Source organism: Callospermophilus lateralis, chromosome 2, assembly GCF_048772815.1.
Source record: "Callospermophilus lateralis isolate mCalLat2 chromosome 2, mCalLat2.hap1, whole genome shotgun sequence".
Taxonomy (NCBI): Eukaryota; Metazoa; Chordata; class Mammalia; order Rodentia; family Sciuridae; genus Callospermophilus; species Callospermophilus lateralis.
Window position 1 is genome coordinate 16,942,923 of NC_135306.1, and position 20,742 is coordinate 16,963,664.

At 45.3% G+C, this 20,742-nt stretch overlaps 1 protein-coding gene across 3 annotated transcripts in view; it reads left to right on the forward strand.

Annotated features, from left to right (window-relative positions):
- The window catches only part of Astn2 (astrotactin 2), an 847,605-nt gene that overhangs the window by 181,331 nt on the left and 645,532 nt on the right, over positions 1 to 20,742 (forward strand). For 2 of the 3 annotated variants that reach the window (XM_076845613.2, XM_076845612.2), the window contains exons 3-4: positions 8,156 to 8,540; positions 15,551 to 15,553. In XM_076845613.2, the coding sequence (XP_076701728.1) occupies positions 8,156 to 8,540; positions 15,551 to 15,553 (388 nt within the window). The remainder of the gene's footprint in view (positions 1 to 8,155; positions 8,541 to 15,550; positions 15,554 to 20,742) is intronic. The other variant, XM_076845614.2, reaches the window with a different exon arrangement.

The following is a 20,742-nucleotide window of genomic DNA, read 5'->3' on the forward strand; positions in this document are numbered from 1 at the left end:
TATTCCTCATCTGTTAAATGAAGAATGCCTAGCTTATTTGGCTGCTATGGCCACCTGTGAGCTCTCTGCTGACTTCCTTCATTAATAAGAGGGCAAGGCAGATTGATGTTTTCCAATTTCTTCTTGCGGTTATTTTTCCTAAGCCAGAAGTCTTTAAACTGTTGTTTGTGCCTATCCTATGGTGCTGGGGATGGAACTCTGGACCTCTTGCTTGCTCTTCCTCTGAGCTCCACCCAGGCTTAAACCGGCTTTCAGCGAGTGCTGGTGTGTTCATTTCTTTTGTGCATTCATTTTTTTTTAATTCTCAGGATACATCACCCAGTGGAGACTGTTACCCTCCACTCTCAGATCAAAAGACCCAGGCTCTGGACATTGAATCGACTGAGGTCCTGCAGCTGGCAAGTGACATGCAGGTTCTTCATCCACCAGCCACCATGCTGTTTAGTTGGTTACCCCATGCTTTCGTTGTGCATCTCGGTTATGAGTGTACTTGATTGGAGGGGAGGCCTCCCCTCTCTAATTTACCTTTAATTGGAATTGCAAGGAAGTCTTTTTATTCCCACTTCCTCTATGATTTGCACTTGGAAGCTGTGAGAAAATCTTTGCTCCTTACTGTTTCCCTCTGGCATAGAGCTTATCAAACTGTGCATTACAGTAATTATCTGCCTACTTATCTATTTCCCCAAATGGACTGCATGCTCTTCAAGGGCATATCTGTATATTCCTACACCCAGGCAGAAGGACTGGCACAGGGTCAGGATGTAACAATAATGGTAGTAACAGTTAAGCCAAAGAATATTGTGAGTTCAGTGTTTCCTCTTGGTCAAGGGACATGTGAGTCTATGCCATTTTAGCTAATTCCCACAACAACCCTTTTTGGCGAATGGTGTTATTCCCACGTCAGTGGTGTGAAAACTGAGCTTCACAGCCAGGGTGTTCCAAGGCTGCATCATTGGCAGGTGGCAGAGTAAGACTTTGAGCTTGGGTCAGCTTGCTTCCAAGTATGCCCTTGACCCTTGTCAATGAGCAAACCCATGAGTGAGGGCAAAACTACTCTGATCACCCAGCTCATCTGTTTATCTCCATAACTAAAGAATAGGAAGAAAATCAATCTCTTCAAGATACTCTCTCCCACCCTCTCCCTCTATCCATCATCAGAGTGGGGTTGGAGATGGAATTTGAGAGGCCACCTGAGGATATGGAGTGGGATACTGATTGGAGCTAAATGGCCCCTGAGAATTATCTTCAGCTCTCTATTACGTACAGATGGAGGACTGCCAGACAGAGGCAAGTGTGTTTCAATCACCTCCCCTCAGAGAGGCATTTATAATGGATTCATTCATTCTTTCCTTCAACAAGTAATTGAGGATCTACTAGTTACCATGTGCCATTCACATTCATGCAGAAATAAATAACCATTATTTTCTTTATCGTTCCTCAATTTAGAAATAGAATAAACGCATAATGAGGCCTACTTGGTGTCAGACCCTGAGCTAGGTCCTGGGAAAACAAAGCTGATTCAGAAAACCCTCAAGGGACCCTGAGGTGACCCGGGGGATAGTTGAGTTCCTTATGCTGTGCCGCGGGCTCTGGCAGATGAAGCATGAGTCACAGAGCGACCTAACAGGTGGGCACTTAACCCAGCCAGAGAAGGCAGATTTCAGAGAACTTATGAAGCTGAGGCTTAAAGGACTAGACAAAGAAGCGGGAGAAGGGCGTTTCAGGCAGAGAGAGCTGGGTGATCAAAAACACAGAAGCAGAGTGGCTAACTTTAGAACAAGCATCCACACCTGCAGTGTCAGGCAGGAGGCCATAGCCACATGTATCTCATCTGTTCCCCCAAACACTTTCAGGTTCACCTTTGTCTTTCTAATCGAAGATGTTAGGGCTGGAACAAGTTGGAAACCATCCAATTTCACCTACTTGCCACAAAGAAGGAAAGGGACAAGGTCACAATCTCACATCTTGGAACCTATAACAGGAATAAAGCTGGGAATGTCTCATGCTGTGGTGGAAGGGGCTTCACCCTACAGTGCATCTAACTGTTTTCCCTTTGGGGAAGGATGCTAATATTTTCTGAACCCCACTAATTGCAAAGCATTATGCTAACAGCATTTAATAATGCCATCTCATTCAATTCTCCCTAAACGTTCTCAATTAGGTGTTAAACACAATTAACAGATGAGAAAACTGAGGAATCTCAAGTAACTAACTACCTCAAAACCAAAAACTAAAATATAGTACAGTCATGACCAAAGCCATGTCTTACTGACTCTTGGGCACACACTGATACTATGTGCTCATTAGCTGTCCACTTGATAAATTTCTGTAGGATTTAGAGTGCTTTCGTAGGATCTGGCTTCGTTTCTGAACTGGTCTACAGATGACTAAGGATAGTTGAGCTGGAGAGGTGTGGGTGGGGGATGGATATATTCCAGAGAACCACACTGTGTTTTTAATTTATTCCTTTGGCAGTATCCCGGAGAATAAAACAATGTCTCTAATACATACATTATAAGCAGATGACTTGTTTAAAATAAAAATCTGTTTTATTTTTCTTCAAGGGACCTTCTTAAATAGGTCACCCAATGTCTGTCTGGGGGCAAAGAAATGTATGAAGTATAGCAATTGTAGACACATAAAGATAGGTGTGGGAATACTTTGGCAAATGTGAATATGTACATACACGTATACATGCATATGCATACATATCCTTATCTGTAATTTTAGATTTGTCTCCCTTTTAAATTAATTATTTAGGCATGTAAACATATTTCTTCATTCAATTAAGCACTGGGATCTTGCATAACCCATTGGGGTATTATCCAGGAAAAAAAATTAACTCATAGAAAGGTTCCTTCCTAATCCAGTGAGAGAATCCAGACCTCAGTGTCATCCTTGGTATCTCCTTCATCCTCCCCCTCCCTGCTAATCAAACACAAGTCTTTCCATCCTTTGTATATGTCTTTTATCTACCTTGTTAGCTGACTCCACACCTCCACTGCCCTAGCTTCAGGTCTCTTTCTTTGGATCAAAGATTCTCCATTCATTGCACTCTGGTCTTTAGTGCTAGTAATTCTTTGTCATACATGACTTTCCTGTGTTTCTAGGACATTGATAGTTTCCCTTCTCTCTACCCACTAGATGCCAATAGCATTTCCTGCCCCTGTTCAATGTACTTTTTCCTAGGTAAACATCTGGTTTTGCTATCATATTGCTTGAAAAAAAAATCTCTGAATCCTTGAGTGCATATCAGAAGCTTACATTTGAGACTAGGTTGTACACCAAGGAGGCCTGCTTGACAAGACCCGGAGCTGTAAGATGCAGGACTCTGTAGGGAGGGGTCTGTCTCTAGCTGTGCTCCAGTTATGGTAGGGGGGATGGACTGACATTCATGGGGGAGGGGAAATAAAGCCTAGGAGATCATTCAGCATGTTTTTGAATTATCACGATGAAAGGCTTTGAAATCTGGGACATGGGACAGCCATGGAGAGAAATAGAAGCCCATAGAAGAAGCTATTCTATAGGCCAAATTGTCATGATTCACATGTTTCTTAGCAACTTTGGAGGGTCCTGGCTGCATATTCTTGCCTCCAAAATCTTTGTAGGATATTCTGTGATTTTGGACAAAACACTTGTATTTTCTGAGCCTCAGTTTCCTTTTTTGTAATACTTAGGATTTGGTTTATTTTCTAAGAAACCTAGACCTGAGACCTGGAGGAAACTTCACAGACGACTTGGAGACCCAGGCCCCTTCCCTACCATCTTTATCACTCGGCAAATCGCCAGATAGAATACCCCATGGATCCCCAGTCCACAGCTATCGTGGGGCTGTCTGCCAAGGACCAGAAACAAGTGGCAGGAAGGGAAGGACATTACTTGGGAGAATATGCATGTACACAGCTCTGAGGATTAAAGGCCCGTGTTCTTATCACTGCTGAACAGAGTATTATAAATCCAGTCTTAGAATACCAAATCCCCTTGCGGCTTGGCCGTTGTGAGGGAATATTAAAAAGGCCGGAGACAGAAATAATCAGTTTCCGAATGACACATTGTCAAATAAAGCATTCCCCACATTGTCCCTTTCTTTCCTTTCTCTGGCTCCTTCTCCCGTGCCTGGATATTTTAACATGAAAAATAGATGAAAATGAGGCCAGGCTGAATGGCATTCTAAGTTTGACTTTTCAGAAGGCCAACTGGGCGGGGTGGTTTCAGGGTGCTTTTATTTTTTTTCAACTCTCTATAATTTTTCCGTTTTTGATATTGTGTGTGTAAGCAAGCCGGCCGCAGTTACTAGCATACAGGAGAAGACTGAACAGCAAAAAGGGGCCTTCCAAGCTTTGATCGGGAGCCCTGTGGATGCGGGGGTGAGAACCAGTTTGAAGACGTGTGTTTTGCCTCCCTCTAGCCAGTCTGGTCAAAATTTTAGGCTTCTGGTGGTTTGTTTAGCACCTTTTGGATTTCAAGCTCTGGTGAATGTCAGCTCAGGACCTGAAGTGGGAAATGGCCCACCAGATGAGAAGACCTCAGCAGAGCAGCCAGATCACTAATAACTCTGGGGGTCACCCTGACCTGAAGAGGCAAAGATGCTCCCTGAGGAATTGATTTCTGTGCTTCGAAGGCTGGGGGCGGGGGGGGGGGGAGCAGATGAGCTGAGCAGGTCAGCTTCCTGGGGAGCCATAACTAATTGCCACACACTGGGTGGCTTGAGACTAAGGAAATGTATTCTCTCACATCTCAGGGGCCAGAAGTTCAAAACCAATATGTCAGCCAGAGTTGGCTCCTTCTGGTGCTCTGAGGGGAAGCTTGCGATGATCCCTTGACTTACAGACGTATCCCCCCAGTGTCTGTCTCCATCATCACGCCACGGGTCATTGGATTTACGGCCCAGACTAGTCCTGTACGGCCTAATATAACTATATCTGCAGAGACCCTGTTTCCAAATAAGGTGACCTTCTGAGATTGCAGGAGGATGTGACCTTTGGGTGCCACCGTTCAACCCACTACAGGGAGTAAAGGAGAAAATTCTGGATTGAGAGAGCAAGCAGTAAGCACAGACCATGGGGGATCCTACTTTGGGGAAGGCTCTTCCCTCGGTGTGTCATACCTCAGGGTGTGACAAGGACACGTGAGACTTATGGGGAGCTGAGGCATAAGGAGGAAGCAAGGATCCAGGTAGCGTGAGACCTCAGGTGCTGGGCCAGGGAGTCTGCTTATGGCTTGGAGGGCCCTGGGGAGGCAGGAAATAGGTTTAAGCCTAGGGATGGAGTAAAGATTTTAGTTTGGAATAAAGGCCTAGGGAAGCTGAAGGTGTGAGGCTGATATTTGTGGCGCCAAACCCTTCATCCAGAGCTTCTCTTGTCTTTTCCAGTCCTTAGCATAGCTCCCCTCATTGAGACCAGCCTCATGTTAAAGAGAGCACAAGGAGGTAATATATTGTAACTTGTCAAAGGGAAGAGCAACAGGGAGGCAGGGGCTCGCGTGCCCCCAGACTCGTGTTTCCCTGCTGCACCACTCTGCCCTTGACTTTTCCTGGCCTGGCCTTTGCCTGGGGAATCTGAGACTCACTGTCAGTAACTGAACAGGAGCAGGCTGATCTTGCTTAGGGAGATTGCAGAAGGAAGACCCCAGAAAAGATGGGGGCCATAACGCTTCCCCTCTTCTGTCTCTTCCCCAATCCCTGCCTGACAGCCTAGTGAAATTCCCAGCTCCATAAGGAGAAGAGAAAATGAATCACACCCACACCTGTGCAGCTTACAGTCTCACAGAAACAAATTCTAACTAACAGATTGGCACTTTTGTTTCCGGGGATTTTGAGCTATTTCTTTGGCCTTATTTGTCTTGGGCATCCCTAGAGCGAGCACAGCCCAAATTGGATTTGGCATCAGGTTGTCCTTGAGGCCAGCAGATCCTCAGCTTGCCACCCCTGGAGCTTTGGCCTTCTCTTCACTTGCTTTCTGAAGACTCAAATCCTTTCCCCTATGTTCTTTCCTCCCTCCTGAGCACCCTCCTTTCCTGCAGCATCTTCTGCATCACCAGGGACTGCGTTCACTCCTGCAGGATGCTCAGAGGCTGGGCACCCTGGCCTGCTGATCCCTGATGGATTGCTCCTGCTTTTCCATTTACTTGCCCTGGCAAAGGAGGCTGGTGAAGTGGGAGTAGATAGATACAAGGGCCAGGACAACAGCCAGGGCCCGTGCAGGTGTTTCCTGAATGCAATCTATTCTTGCTATTGAGCCACCCATCTGCTTTCCTTGGGTGAAATGTCCCAGTAGGACAGAGGCAGCCACATGGCTCTTTTGAGGTCCTCTGTTATGCACAGCACTCTTCAGTTTGTAAGGAATTCTTCAGCTGTTTTCAGATTTGTTCTGCACAGCAACCTCATGGGGACAGTGATTGAAAATTTTTCCTACATCTTGTGTTTACCCTGTGCTGGGCACTAATAAGTAACCTACAGCCATTGGCTCACATCTCGCCTCCCTCTCCAAGGAAGTTTTGGACTCCAACATTTTACATATATTTGATAAATTATACACACAGAGAGATACACATAGATACATACATATACTTGGCTTTGTTTAATTTGCATTATTGGCTTTTAAGTTCTGACACTCAAACCTCCCTTGGGATCTTGAAATAGTCAAGGGGCCCTGGTCTAGTGCTGTCCACCTTACCTGACCACCTTTCAGCTTATTACCCTCTCCCACTCCCCACCTTCAGTAGAGGTGCTGAATTCTAGCTTAGTCAACACTTGCAAAAAGAGCACAATAGTTTGCCAGGATCTGGGTAATCAGAGGATGGTTGGACCATTTTAGTGAATAGGCTTCTTCTTGGCCATAATGGATATCAATCAACAGCAGTCACCCCCTTACCTGCAAGATAATGAATTCAGGGTGAACGTGTCACTTCTTTGTGACATACAGTATATGTAGTTATCAGGAATTGTCTTTGTCTCCAATCATGTTCAAGAGAACAAACTGATCACTCAGAGTCCTAAGTGTAAAGACTTCAGGTTAAAAAAAACAAAATAAACACATCAAAATAAAGACTAGCTCTGCTTCTCACCCTCTGAATTTCAGAGCCTTGCCCCCTCTTGCACATAAGTAGGTATCCCCTTCCTGAGTCTAGGGTTTACTATAGCCAGGACTCAACAAAGTGGGCCCCGAGCTTCCCAACATGAAACACCACATAATGTGTAGAAATAAAAGAAAAGCAAGGAGGACCAACCCATCCACAGATATGCTTCTGGTACAGAGGAGGTATGGGGTCAGGAGAAGGCAGACTTTCCACTTCAAGCCCCTGGCAGGTGCCTGATACAGATCTATCTTAGAAATATCCCTGCCCTGAAGGAACACACAGACCAGGTTTCTTCATGAATCTTATGGATCATGAAAAATATGGCTATGCATACATTAGCTTTTTTTTCAAATTAATGTCTATTATGCAGGCCCAAGTATTTAAAGAGTTGCATATGTTAAAGATAAACTTCAGTTTGTTTACCTTAAGCTTCTGATTCAAGGAAGCCCACAAAGGTACACTTTAATCCATTCATCCATCTACTCATTCATTCAGCAAATACATATTGAGCACCTACTTTGTCCCAGGTCCCTTCTTGAGAATCAGATTCAAAGACCAGTGTTTCTGAAGATGAAGAAAATATAGACGATGTAGAAATTCTGCTTGACTGAATAATGCTCTCTTGTATTTGTAGCAGGATGTAGGAGTGGCTACTGTCTCTCGAGCCCTCGGTGAACTCATTGTAGAGATAGGAAAACAAGGCTGAGAGAGCATTGACAACTGTCCTGGGGTCACTTGGCTGTCGGGAGGCAGAGTCCAGGCTCACAGTCTTGATTTCCCAACATTCAGGAAGCTGGATTGCTCTGACATGGCCATTTTCCATCTCATTTCCTCCTCATGCCAACCTAGTGAAGCAAGAAGAGCAAGGACTTTTATTTATCCATTATACCTTGAAAAGCAAGGCTCCGAGGAGTCAAGCAGTTTGCCCGAGGTCACAGTTCTGTGGTGAAAAGCCAGGTTGGGAGGCAATGTCTCTCTAGTTCTATGAACCCAACACAAGGATCTTGACCCAGGGTGAAGGATGGGAAAATCCCCAAAGAGCCGTAACCCATCTGCTTGTTCTTCCTTCCTGCACCAGGGTGGCCTCATCGCACTGCTGCTGCTGCTGCTGGTGTTCACGGTGGCCCTGTACGCCCAGAGGCGCTGGCAGAAGCGCCGCCGCATCCCCCAGAAGAGCGCAAGCACAGAAGCCACTCATGAGATCCACTACATCCCGTCAGTGCTCCTGGGTCCCCAGGCCCGGGAGAGCTTCCGCTCCTCCCGGCTGCAGGCCCACAATTCTGTCATCGGAGTGCCCATCCGGGAGACCCCCATCCTGGATGACTACGACTATGAGGAGGAGGAGGACCCGCCCCGGCGGGCCAACCACGTCTCCCGGGAGGATGAGTTTGGCAGCCAGGTGACCCACACCTTGGACAGCTTGGGACGGCCAGGCGAAGAAAAGGTAGACTTTGAGAAGAAAGGTGAGTCCATTCTTCAGGGGACATTTTGGCGATTGGGAAGAGATTCAGGAGATGGGTTTTGGGGAGAGGGGTTGTGTCCTCTGGAATAAATCATTTTGTATTTATGATCCACCTCTGTTAGATTATCATTTTGTCTTCTTTGGTCCATTCAATAATAAGGGAAAAAAGGATGTCATTGTTCCTAGAGTGGAAGTTTGAGTGGCATGACAGAGCATGCAGTCTTGTACTCCCCAGGGTTTCCAGATACCTCCCTTGACAGCCTTACTATTCAAGGAAGAGTTCATCCTGTTTCTGGACATCACTATGGGAAGGCCTCCCATGTAGGACTTGCAGTCTATGTCCTTGATCCTGCCTGACCATAAAGAAAGAGAATCTGATCTTCCTTCTCCAGGGAAGCTCTTGGAAACTGTGACAACAGAAAAGGCACCGTGTAACTTCTGTAAATCAATGTCAGTGAGCATCCCCAGCTTCTTCTTCTGTCTCATGTGAAATGCTTTGCGACATTTCCTCCTGGCCACCATCCTCTAAATGGAAAGCCTCAGTTTTCTGATCCGGGAGCCTAGGGCCTGAGCTGACATTTTTTCTCATCCAGGGGGGAACACTGGATCCTGAGCAAAAATCAGACTTAGACCTCCCTCTCGCCAGATATCAGCTCCTGCTGATGCAGCCTGAGGTCACCTTTGTTTTGTGCAGTTGTTTCTGGCTCCTGTTGGACCTTGTAAAGACTAACACTGCTCACTCTTTATTAAACATGTAGCAAAGACCCATTTCCTTTGTCCTGTTAAGGGACCGATGATCATTTGGGCACAAGCACAGGATGTGTTTTTATAAGCATCTCTGGCTCCAACTTGTTTACAGGTGGAGCCGGGATATTTTCTTTTAGAGAAATGCTACCAAAGCAAAGGTTGCCTTTTTTTTTTTTTTTTTTTTTTTAAATTCATCATCTTTATGAAGCTAGTGATGGTGACGAGTTAAAGGTTTGGCCTGGATACGCCACTGAAACACTGATCCCCTTCTCTTGTGAGCCTAGAGGCACCCTCTTTGCTTGGTCCCAGCCCTGGATCTCTGGACTCTGCATTCTTCTTTTTGCTCCTAGGGTTCTCTCTCAGGCTCATGTTTCCGTGAGACTGCATGTGCAAATAGGAGCAGTGTGGGCTACATAAAAAACAGAGAGATGTTTATGAAACCAGTAAATTCAGGTAGGATGTTGACTCTTGCAGTGGACGAGAGCATAGATTTTGGAGTCATATGGACCCTGGTTGAAATCCTACCTCCTTTACTTACAATGTGATCTTAGGAGAATGGGAATTCGACCTCCTGAGCCCTACTTTCCTCACTGAGTACCTAATGTAAATTACATACGAACTATATGAAAAATACCTAACCCAAATAGTAGTGCCAAACTCCCAAGAATGGCTTCTGTAGACCACAGGCCCTAAGTCTCAGTTGCACTTCTGAGATTCTGTTTAACCCAGTTACAACAATCCTGTCCAGTGTCTCTTCAAATTCCAGCTGCCATGGGAACCTTTACCTCCCTCTGCCAGATCTTATGCTTCTAGTGATGCTTCTGTCGGTGTTCTGCTTCTATTGACTTTGAACTTACCACACTATACAATAATAGCCAGTTTCTCTTTCTGCCTCCTAGACTATCTTTGGAGATCTTCCAGAGCAAATACACGATCCCCAATCTTTGTTTCAGCAATATCCAGCACAGTGACTGACATTTAGTAGTAGACACTCTAAAAATAGCTGTTGATGGATGATTGAAAGAACTGATCAGAGAGTTGACCCCGTCAGGGTCCAGAGTGCTCAGCCCCAGGTTTCAAGCAATCTTACTGTCCTGAGTCTAGAGATGCTAGAAACTAAAGTGTCAGCAAAGGCCATTAATAGCAATGACCAGAACTTGGAAGAAAGCAGAAGGGTTGAAGATGAAAACTCCTGAAGGATCACTGACCACCACCAAAGGAAGATACCAAGATGCATCTAGCACAGGCAAATTTTCATGCCTTCTACTTTCCCATCCCGCCCCCCCCCACACACACACACACTCCACCTTCAAATGGAGAAGAGCAGAACTCCAGAATGAAGAGGCAGATGGGGAAAGTAAGTCACTAACTGTTCTCTTGTTTGAGTGTCCTCCTTCCCCCTCCTTCCTTCCTCTTCCACTACCTGCCTTAGTTTCCCAAGTGAGGAGGAAACACAGTGATAGAGTCTGCACTCAAGAGGCAGAAAAGCCAAGGAGACAGAACAGTACAGAGGTGGAGTTTCCCAGTCAACATTACAGCTCTGTGACCTTGGGCAGGTCACCCTCTTCTCTCATTAAAAAGTGGGATACTAATATTCTGCCTGGCACTGCAGTCAGGAAGCTTAAGTGAGATGACGCATGTTGAGTACGGAGTACGCAGCTGAGGTTCCATGTGCTGTGCTGTTCCTGTCATTCATACCATGAGTCTCCAAAGTGGTTACACTGTGCCACACACCAGAGCAGACCTGAGACAGAGATGAGGAAATAGAACTTCTTCCCCAAAGGAGTAATATGTGACCCCCGCTCCTGGGAGATGCACTGTGGGGAGGAGGCCAGGGAATTGGAGCCAAAGCTTGAAGAGAGGCCACAGCTCTCTCCATGCCATTCAGTGAATATGTGGCAGAGCTAACCCAGGAACCCAGACCCATGGGGCCACTCCCCAGACTTCTGGCCAGAAAGAATGCTTATTCTAGACAGGTGTCTACCATGCATGGTCAGAATGGGCTGTGCAGCATCAGGGTGATGACCAGTTTCATTGGGGGTTGGTGCCTCCCAAGACCTGTACTTTTTTTTTTTTTTTTTGGCGGGGATGGGGGTACCAGGGACTGATCCCAGAGGCACGGAACCACTGAACCACGTCCCCAGCCCTTTTTATCTTTTATTTCAAAAGCAGGCCTCACTAAGTTGCTGAGGCTACCTTCAAACTTGTGATCCTCCTGCTTTAGTCTTCGGAGTCACTGGGATTACAGGCATGCACCACCATGTGTGGCCCAGACCTGTGCTTCTTAAATAGAATACACCTTTCCATTTCAGCTTCCTGCAAACTCTCTCTGTAACCTCAGTGATGGGGGTTGGGATAAGGGCAGCACAGAGGACAGGATTGTGCTGGATCCCAGGAATGTGCAGACTAGCTCCTGGGAAGTGGGGAAGAGGCTCTCGGCCTCCTCTCCTTGATGGGATGCCCTGGAGTCTGCACACTTTCCTATCTGCTCTCCCAGGATGGCGTAAGGATGGCTCTTCCTCTTGTGTTTCCTTTAAGGAGAACACTTTCCGAACAATGGCAAAGTCAGACTCTCATTCTCTCTCAACACTAGTATTGAGAGAGTCCAAGCAGAAGTTATTGAAAGAGAAATGAGGGGTGGGTGCAGGAGAATAGGCAGCCAGGGGGGAGTGTGAGGAATTCAGACTGGAATTCTACTCCTTGGTTCAAGGCTCTGTGACCTCGACCCCCTTCTAAACCACTCTGTGTCTGTGCCTCTTCATCTCCCCTGTTTTCATCTCACCCAAACGATCCTTTCCACAGTCCTTTGAGTGGGCTCCAGTAAGAGCATCCGGGGAGGAACCCGGAAGTGCAGGACAGGCTTTTTGACTCTAGATGGGAAACTGGTCGCCCTGTCGGGGGTGGCTGCTAGTGGCTCTCCCACAACATGGGATATGACAGTGACCGCTCAGATCAGGTGTGTGCTCTGTGTCCTCAGGTGGCCCCCAGGAGGGAATCTTGAGGCTCTCTCCTTTATGGGGTGGCCTGGGCATAGCCACAGAGCTGCAGAGTGTGAGCAGATTCTGGGCCGCCATATAAAATAAATACCAAAATACAATTAAATAGGAGCAATGGGGACTATTGTTCTACCCCACAGCAGGATGACTGTAGTTCACCAGAATTTATTATATGCTTTATAAAGAACAAGAAGAATTCAAAGATTCCCAACTGCGCTAGTCAGCTTTTCATCACTGGGACCCAAATACCCGACAAGAACAGCTTTAGTGGGGGAAAGGTTTATTTTGGCTCCCGGTTTCAGAGGTTCAGTCCCTGGTCAGCTGACTCCACAGAAGAACATCATGGCTGCAGAATGTGGTGGAAGAAAGCTGCTCAGCTCATGGTGAGGAAGCAGAGAGGAAGGGGCTGGAGGAAGGTAAGCCTTCCAGGGCACACCCCAAGTGACCTGCCTCTATCACCCAGGTCCTACTTCCCAGTAGTTCATTCAGCCATCAGTGTGTCAATCCACTGATTAATGTATCAATCCACTGATGAGGTCAGAGCTCATATGATCTAATCATTATCTAAGCAACCCACCTCTGCACCTTGCTGCACAGGTACCATGCTTCCAACACACGAACTGTGGAGGACATTCGGATCCAAACCATAGCACCAGCACAAAGAAATACATGGGTAAGAAGACGGAAGTGTAGATCACCATGATTTATCATTATACATTGTATATGTATATATGTCTATGTGATACCTGTATCAAACCAACACACTGTAACCCATAAATATGTATAATTAAAAAAAAAATGACCTGAAATTGTTTTAGTCAGCTTTGTCGCTGCTGTGACTAAAAGACCCAATCAGAACAACTGTATAGGGGGAAAGGTTTATTAGGGGCTCTTGGTTTCTGAGGTCTCCTTCCATAGATAGCAGCTTCGTTCCACGGGGCTCCAGGTGAGGCAGGAACAACATGGCAGAAGGTAGCAGTTCACATGGTGATCAGCAAGCAGAGAAAGAGAGAATCCACTCTCCAGCTACAAAATATATACACCACAGCCACGCCCCAATGAACCACTTCCTCGAGCCACACCCCACCTATGTCCAGTTACCACTCAGTTATTCCCATCAGGGGTTAATTCACTGATTAGGTTAAGGCTATAAGCCAATATTTTCTCCTCCAAACCATCTAGCATTGTCTCACACATGAGCTTTTGGGGGACACCACATCTAAAACATAATATGATTGAAAAAAAAATGATCCCACAGCTTTGAAATTGTATCACCGAGGGTCAACCTCACTGCACATTTCATACTTAGAATTTGCTTTGAGATTCAAGCTGCTTCATCCTGCTTGAGTCCTATCAACCTGCTTTTCAGCTCAGACTTGCAGATAATAGAGGATACACAGTGGAGACTGGAGGGAGAAAGTTTCATTACAAAGTGACAACTGCCTAGAGTTCCAGGGCCGGAGGGTATTGTGCTGAGCAAGGCTGGTGTTCAGCTGATACACACCATCATGGCCGCATCTTTTGTTAAATATGGAAATTCACTCTGATGCCAGTGGGGTAGTAGTTCAGTGCCCTGAGCCCTCCTGTTCCCTCCTGCTGTCTGCACGGCAGACAGAGCTCCCCAAGGCTCTCCTGAGCTTCCCACTATCTGGCCTCTGGGTGGCTTTAAGATGCTACTCAGCACCATGGCTGGCATCTTTTCTGGCTGGTTAGAGCCTGCAACTTAGAAGTTCTCAGGAGTTTTGAATGTCACCCTGATGTCACCTGAGCCAGTTGCTGAGAACTTACCTGTGTAAATGCATGAGTGCTCAGCACTATGTCTGACACATCACAGAAGCTCAGTGCATGCTAATTCCAATTCTCTTTATCCCTCCTTAAATTTATGTTTCCCTTCCCTGAGTAGTATGCATGGATGCATGAGGAAATTAAAAGAACAACTTTGTCATTTTACCGAGGAATGGGATAAAAAATGGATGAATGGATGTTGGGTTTTTATAATTATGTTTTATTATTAGGAAAGAAATGCATGCTGTTTATAATGGAAGGCAGAAAGAGTAGTAAGGAAAAAGGAGGGAAAGAAAGAGAAATTAAAAAAAAAAAAAGAAGTCTGAGTTATACAAGGGAACATCTAAAAGTTCTACCTGTGTCTGTCTCATTCCATGCTAGGACCCAAAGACTGACCCTTGATAAGTTTAAATTACATTCTTCCAGCATGTATGTATATTACACATATACATGGTATACATGTGTCTGCCTTCAGGTTTGTCCTAATGAGGTCATCTCACCCACATATATCTGCACCTCTCTGATATTTTACTAAACTATGTTTGAACAGTACATTTCCTAATCACCCACGCGTACCTACCTTATTTCTTTGGTGGCTGTACAGGATCCCATAATGTGAACCATCCAGCATACCAAAGCTGACTTTATGATCCCTAGTTATTGACCATTATCTTAATTTTCTGCATCTAAAACAAGTTCAGGGCATCTTTGCACATAGAGCTAGCTAGGAAGCTAGCTAGATACATTGTTCCTGTGTGAGAATATTTCTGTAGGATAGATATGTTTCTAAAAGCACAATCAGGGCTCAAAGAGGGACACCCAGGTGTGATGTTGGTGAGTATTACCATGTTTACTCATTTTTAAAATATATTCCTACACTCTCAAAGGAATCTACACCTTCCTCCCCCACACAGAGGCACCTCAGTAGCCCACACCCCATCCACATCCACTACACATACAGTTTTGTGGACCCTTCTGTTCTTACTCATATAGTTGCTATTAATTCATTTGTGCAGTTTTTTCTTTTTTAAAAAAAATCTTAATTTAAAATAACATGGGTTCGGGCTGGGGATGTGGTTCAGGCGGTAGCGCGCTCGCCTGGCGTGCGTGCGGCCCGGGTTCAATCCTCATCACCACATACAAAGATGTTGTGTCCGCCGAGAACTAAAATAAACATTAAAAAAGTTCTCTCTCTCTCTCTCTCTCTCTCTCTCTCTCTCTCTCTCTCTCTCTCTCTCTCTTAAAAAAAATTAAAATAAAATAACATTGGTTCAAATTCCTTTTGTCGGTCAAAAATCAGCCTTCTTGGCTACCGTGCATAATGATTGTTTTGGTGAAGTGATGCAGAAGGAAGGTTTCCCTCTACTTTCTTAACTCCACTCAGGACCAAGGATGGAGGAAGGAAAGAGAAAAGCATCCAATGTCATCGGTGGCCCACAGGGATGGAGGGGAAGGTGCCACCGTCTTTCTGACATAGGAGCAGCAGGTTGAACCTTATCTGGGCTCAGGATAAAGGGGGTACTTGCTGAGCGGGTGGGGAAGGGGGGCACTCACTCACTCAGTGCAGGGAACTCGGGTTGGGTGTCAGTAGATCCCGAGGATGTGAGAAACCAAGAGGCTGTTTTTAACTCACTTTCTGACACTTCTGGGACCGCCAGGTAAATGCCACCTTTGTATAGTGCTTTCTGAGTTTTCAGAACTCTTTCTTGCTCAGCCCCTCCTTTAAGGCCTTACCTTGGTGTTCCTGCTTCTTCACACAGAGGCTCTCAACCCCCACTCCCCTTTCCTCGTCAAGCCACAGCGGTCTTGCTGGTGTCCCCACTAACATGTCACCTCACCCTCACATTACTAATGGGTGTTGCTCTTCCTTGCCTCCTCTCCTCACCCATCTCCACTCAGCAGCTGCTGTTACAATGGCTGTGGTCAAAACACTCCAAGCTGAAAGCCATCCCAGAGCTCTTCTTACTCTTGACTCTTATTTCCTACTCTCCAACCACAGCGGCCTCCTCTCAGTTCTTTGAATTTGCTAAGCTCCTTCCACCACAGGCCCTTTGCATATGCCCAAGTTAACTTGGCCTGGAGAAGTCCCTCTCTTTCCTTCTCCAATCTGTCATGGCATGGCTGACTCCCCATCATTCTGATCTCAGCCTGAGGGTCACCTCCTCAGACAAAGCTGTTGTCTCTATGTGAATTCTTCTCTTTTGTCTGCTGTCAACTATCTTATGTGTTTCTTTAGTTGTGCTTTTTAATGTTTGGACTTATTTATTAGAAAATTTAATTTTCTTACTAGGCTGAGATTTCCATGAGATCAACCAATGAGTCTCTATTCCATACATGATAGAGACACCTGATGGGCATTAATAAATATACATTGCATAGGAGAAATGGGTAATGGAGGAGCACATAGAGGAATGTTTTAGCATCATTCCATTGGCTGGTAACTTCTCTCTGAACTTCTTTTCTTTGTTTACCCTGGATATATCTTGTTTAGTATTTTCAAATTAAGAATTTGTAGGACCCTCCCATACATCTGATAAAGAAGAGGTACTCATCCAAAGTTAGAAATTATCTCAAAGTGTATAGCTATGAGTAATGGAGCCACAATTGGAACCTGGCTTTGTCTAGTATCCTGATCCAAGCCTGGTCCGGAGATAACACAACATGCATCAATCCTGCCAATTGAGCAGGAAAGGGAGGACATGGGCATAGATGCCGGCCAGCTAGGTCTTTTAGAGCTGTTTGTCCAAAATGTTGAAAAACAGCAGCCACAAATAAGGAATGTTTCACACTGTATCCGCCCCCCCCCCCCGTATGTGTGTGATATATGTATCTGTAGTGCCTCAACAGGAAGTTAAGCAAGAGTACGTTTCCTTATTGCATGTGGTCTGCTCTGAAGTCTTCTATTATCTTTCTGTTGCATTTCGGAGGCTGGTGTGAACCACTGGATTGATTTCACAGTATGTGAGTGGAACATAACCCGAGCCTTAAATCTTCCCCCTCAGAAAGGTTAATAGAGTGCTAGGAGACCCATGGTGGGGACAGATCCTGGCCACTGGCAGAGCTCCGTGCCTGGACATCTTAAGGAGAAGATAGGCCTCAGAGTAAAGGGCTGGTAGAAGAAGCTGGCATGGTTACAGAGGCAGGCAGGGCCCTTACAGGGCTTTGTGTCTCACCCTGCCATTCCCGTGGCCAGCCCATCAGTGACTTTTGCCCAACCCCAACTCCCTTGGTCCTGTCATCTCTGCATTTTATCTTGAAACGGCTCAATGTGCCCTCCTGAGGGACACGTGTAGCCTCCTTTATCTTATTATCTAAGGGACTCAATTCTTACCCCCCAAATGTCCCTTGTCCTCTGATCCCCATGTAGGCAGCACCACCCTTCTTAAGACACACCCTCTTCCCAGCTGTCCTGCAGCCCTGGTGGAGGTTGTCAGAGAGCCTGGGACATCCTTCCCTAAAGGGCACACTGCCAGGGTCACCCTCGGGGGCTACTGGAAGGACAAATGGGTGGAAGTGCTGGAACCAGAGCATCAAGCTGGTTCAGTGAGATGGTTCTGAAAGAGAATCTCCAGCATACAGAGAAGGGAAGATTGGAAATGACTTTCTCAACACCAGAGTGGCCTGGCATTCAAATACTAAACTGCCACTCCGCTCTCCTCCTTCCAAGCACCTTCTGAGTTCTGCATTGCAGAACGTCCCACAGGCTGGTGACTGTGCCCCCTGTCTCCCTCATCAGCCATCTCCGCAGTCAATGGCCATCCATTGAGAGAGACAGGCTGGCATTTGCTCCCTGTGTCTTCTCCGTGGATACCCTTCTCTCTCACTGCTCACTCATCCATTCGTAAGTCCATTCATTTACTTAACAATGTTTACAAGCACCTATTATGTGTTTAATGTAGATATGCAAAGCAAAATAATAACTGGTCTTCCCCTAGAGCTCACAGTTTAGAGGCACTGGAGGCTTTATCTTATATCTCTCTAAACATTTATAGAATGTCTTCTTCAATGCAAACTCTGTCTGTGAAGCCTTTGGGGAGACAAGGAACTTAGCTTACGTTTGGGGAAATTGAGTCACTCACCTATGACCCACAGAATTTGATGGGGAAGTTGTCCTTATGTCCCCAATTAGAGGTTAGATTCACCTTTCTCTTTGTTTCCTACACTGATTTTATGCCTGAAGTATCCTCTCATTTGGCAAACAACTTGTTACATCTATCCTGCTCTCCCCGTCCCGCTGGAATCTTAAAGATCTTAATGGCCTTCTCTTTAGAAATATGCAAACCAAACTTTGTAGCCATTTATCAAGGCTGGAGTAGCTGGATTGGAGATTAGACACCATTTAAGTAATCCCTTCTATTTCTCAGATTGTGAAATTGCAGTATAATCTGTTTCCATTCCATTTTCGTCTTAGGGTTTATTAGGAAAGAAAGGAGGCAAGATAGGTGCTTCAAAATAGAGTCCTTAGAAAGAACCAGCCTGGAGGGTTCTCAGATTTGAATTATCTTTTTTTCCTTTTTTCTTCCCCAACTGATGGGCAAAGCAAGTACTGCATGTAGCATGACACGGTGTCCATTTTTGCTTCAGTGAATCTCAGATGAACAAGGTCATCTGAGACCAGACCCTGCCTCAGAGGCTTTTCTGCCTTTTTTCATTGGCTCCTCCTCCTGACCTTGACCCTGGGTCTAAATGCCCAGGCTCAGGCAACAGAGAAGCCCTGCCTCAAACAGATAGGAGCTTGGCATCTCAGGCAGCCGACCTCCAAGCTGTCTCCACGCTCTCTAAAATAAGATATAGACAGAGATTTGTCATGGAATCACAAACAGGAATGTCACCAAAGCTGTCACCAGAGCCCCTTAAAATGTCACTTCCCAGCATTAATTGCCACGATAGCAAAACAAACGAGTGTTCTCTGAACATTTGCTCTTCCCTCCTCCTCCTTGGGGATCCTCTTCCCTTCATCCCAGCTCCCTTTTCTCCCTGCTCCCTCTGAGCCCCCCTCCTCTTTATCTCTGGGGACCCTCGGGGCATACTGACTTGATTAGACTGTGCCCAGCAAGGCAGCCCCACCGCACAGTGACAGATGAGGGTAAAGGAGGTTTGATAAATGCCAGAGGCTGAAGAGAATGTTCCCTGATTGATCAGAGCTGGAGCAATTTCCCAGCAGTCAGGGGACTTTGTACCTGTCTTGGCCTCCCCTGAAAGGGCTGGGAACCACCCAGGGAGGCTGACTGTCGGAATCCAGGGCAGCTCCTCCTCAGGGCTCCTCCCAGGGAGCACCTGCCTCCCCACCTTGGGAATGGAGTGGACGAACACCATCACCCCCAATTCTGGTCAGTCCTGATTTTTCCTAATATTTTCTAAAAATACAAGTTACATATGCTCACTGTGGGAAACTTAAAAATAAAGAAAAGCATTAACATTTTTTCCCAGAATGCCTATCAACCTTAGTAACTTTTTATTATTTTCCCATCTTTTCTCTTACCTGTTAATTGGTTTTTATCATGCTTTTTGATTTAATATTATAAGTACTTCAATATGTTTAAGATTCTGTCTTATGACTGCCTCATATTTTATTTATTGATGCACATTTTCTTTCTTCGCTATTTTGTATTCAACAGCAAAAACCATATTTGGGTTTAAATTTGTTTTTCACTATCCTGTATTATATCCTCAGGGTATATTCCCAGGAGTGGAATTATGGTGTCAAATGGTCTGAATGTTTTAAAGTTCTTGATATGTATTTAGCTCAGCCTGCCTTTTCAAGTGTGTCTCCATACACACTTGTTCAATAAGAAAACACTTCTTCATTCATTAAATCCACACACAGCAGTAAAGCACCTAATGTGTGTTGGAAACTATTTAGCACACCGATGATAAAGCATTCGGGAACTATTTAGCACAAATAGAAAATACATGCGTATCTGTTTCTATAGTGCAAACTTTCTAATGCAGAAAGACTATAAAGAAATGAACAATGTTGAAATAATATACAATATTCAATGATGATTATTATAAAGTGGGATAAATGAAATAAAAAAAGGACCTAGGGTCTGCAAAAAAAATGTCATACTGATGAGTAGGGCATTTGAGGACTGAACCATGGAATATGGTTCAGAAGAAGTAAATCATTTGGATATGTGAGGAAAGAGCTTTGAGACAGAGAGATAGCAAGGGCAAAGGCACTGTGGTATCATTGTATTGAGCATTTAAGGACTAGGAAGCAGCAGCATCAGAGAGAGAGAGCAGTAAAATAAATTAGGTCACAGGAAAGAAGGACTAATAGAGCCTGGGAGGCTAGGGCATTGACTTTCACTTTTAGTGAGTGAAGACTGTTGGTAGAATTGATTGATTTTTTACAAATACGGTAAGAAATTTGGGCCAAAATGAGGAGGAAGGATTTAAATATGATCTTGGTATCAAGAAGGGAGAGACCAGAATGAAGAGACCAGAGGATAGAGGTTGCACCCTGGAATCTCATGGGTAGAATTCAGCCTTTGGGTCTAGTTGGGTTTTTGTTTGTTTGCACATGGGACATATTTTAAACATTTGAATTAAGTTGTCAATATTTATAAATCACAAAATCTCACATCAAAATCTGCCTTTCTCCTCTACTTGTTGACTGGAAGATCCAGGAACCCCGAGCTTCTTTCTGTGTCTTTCAGCATGGGCAGAAGC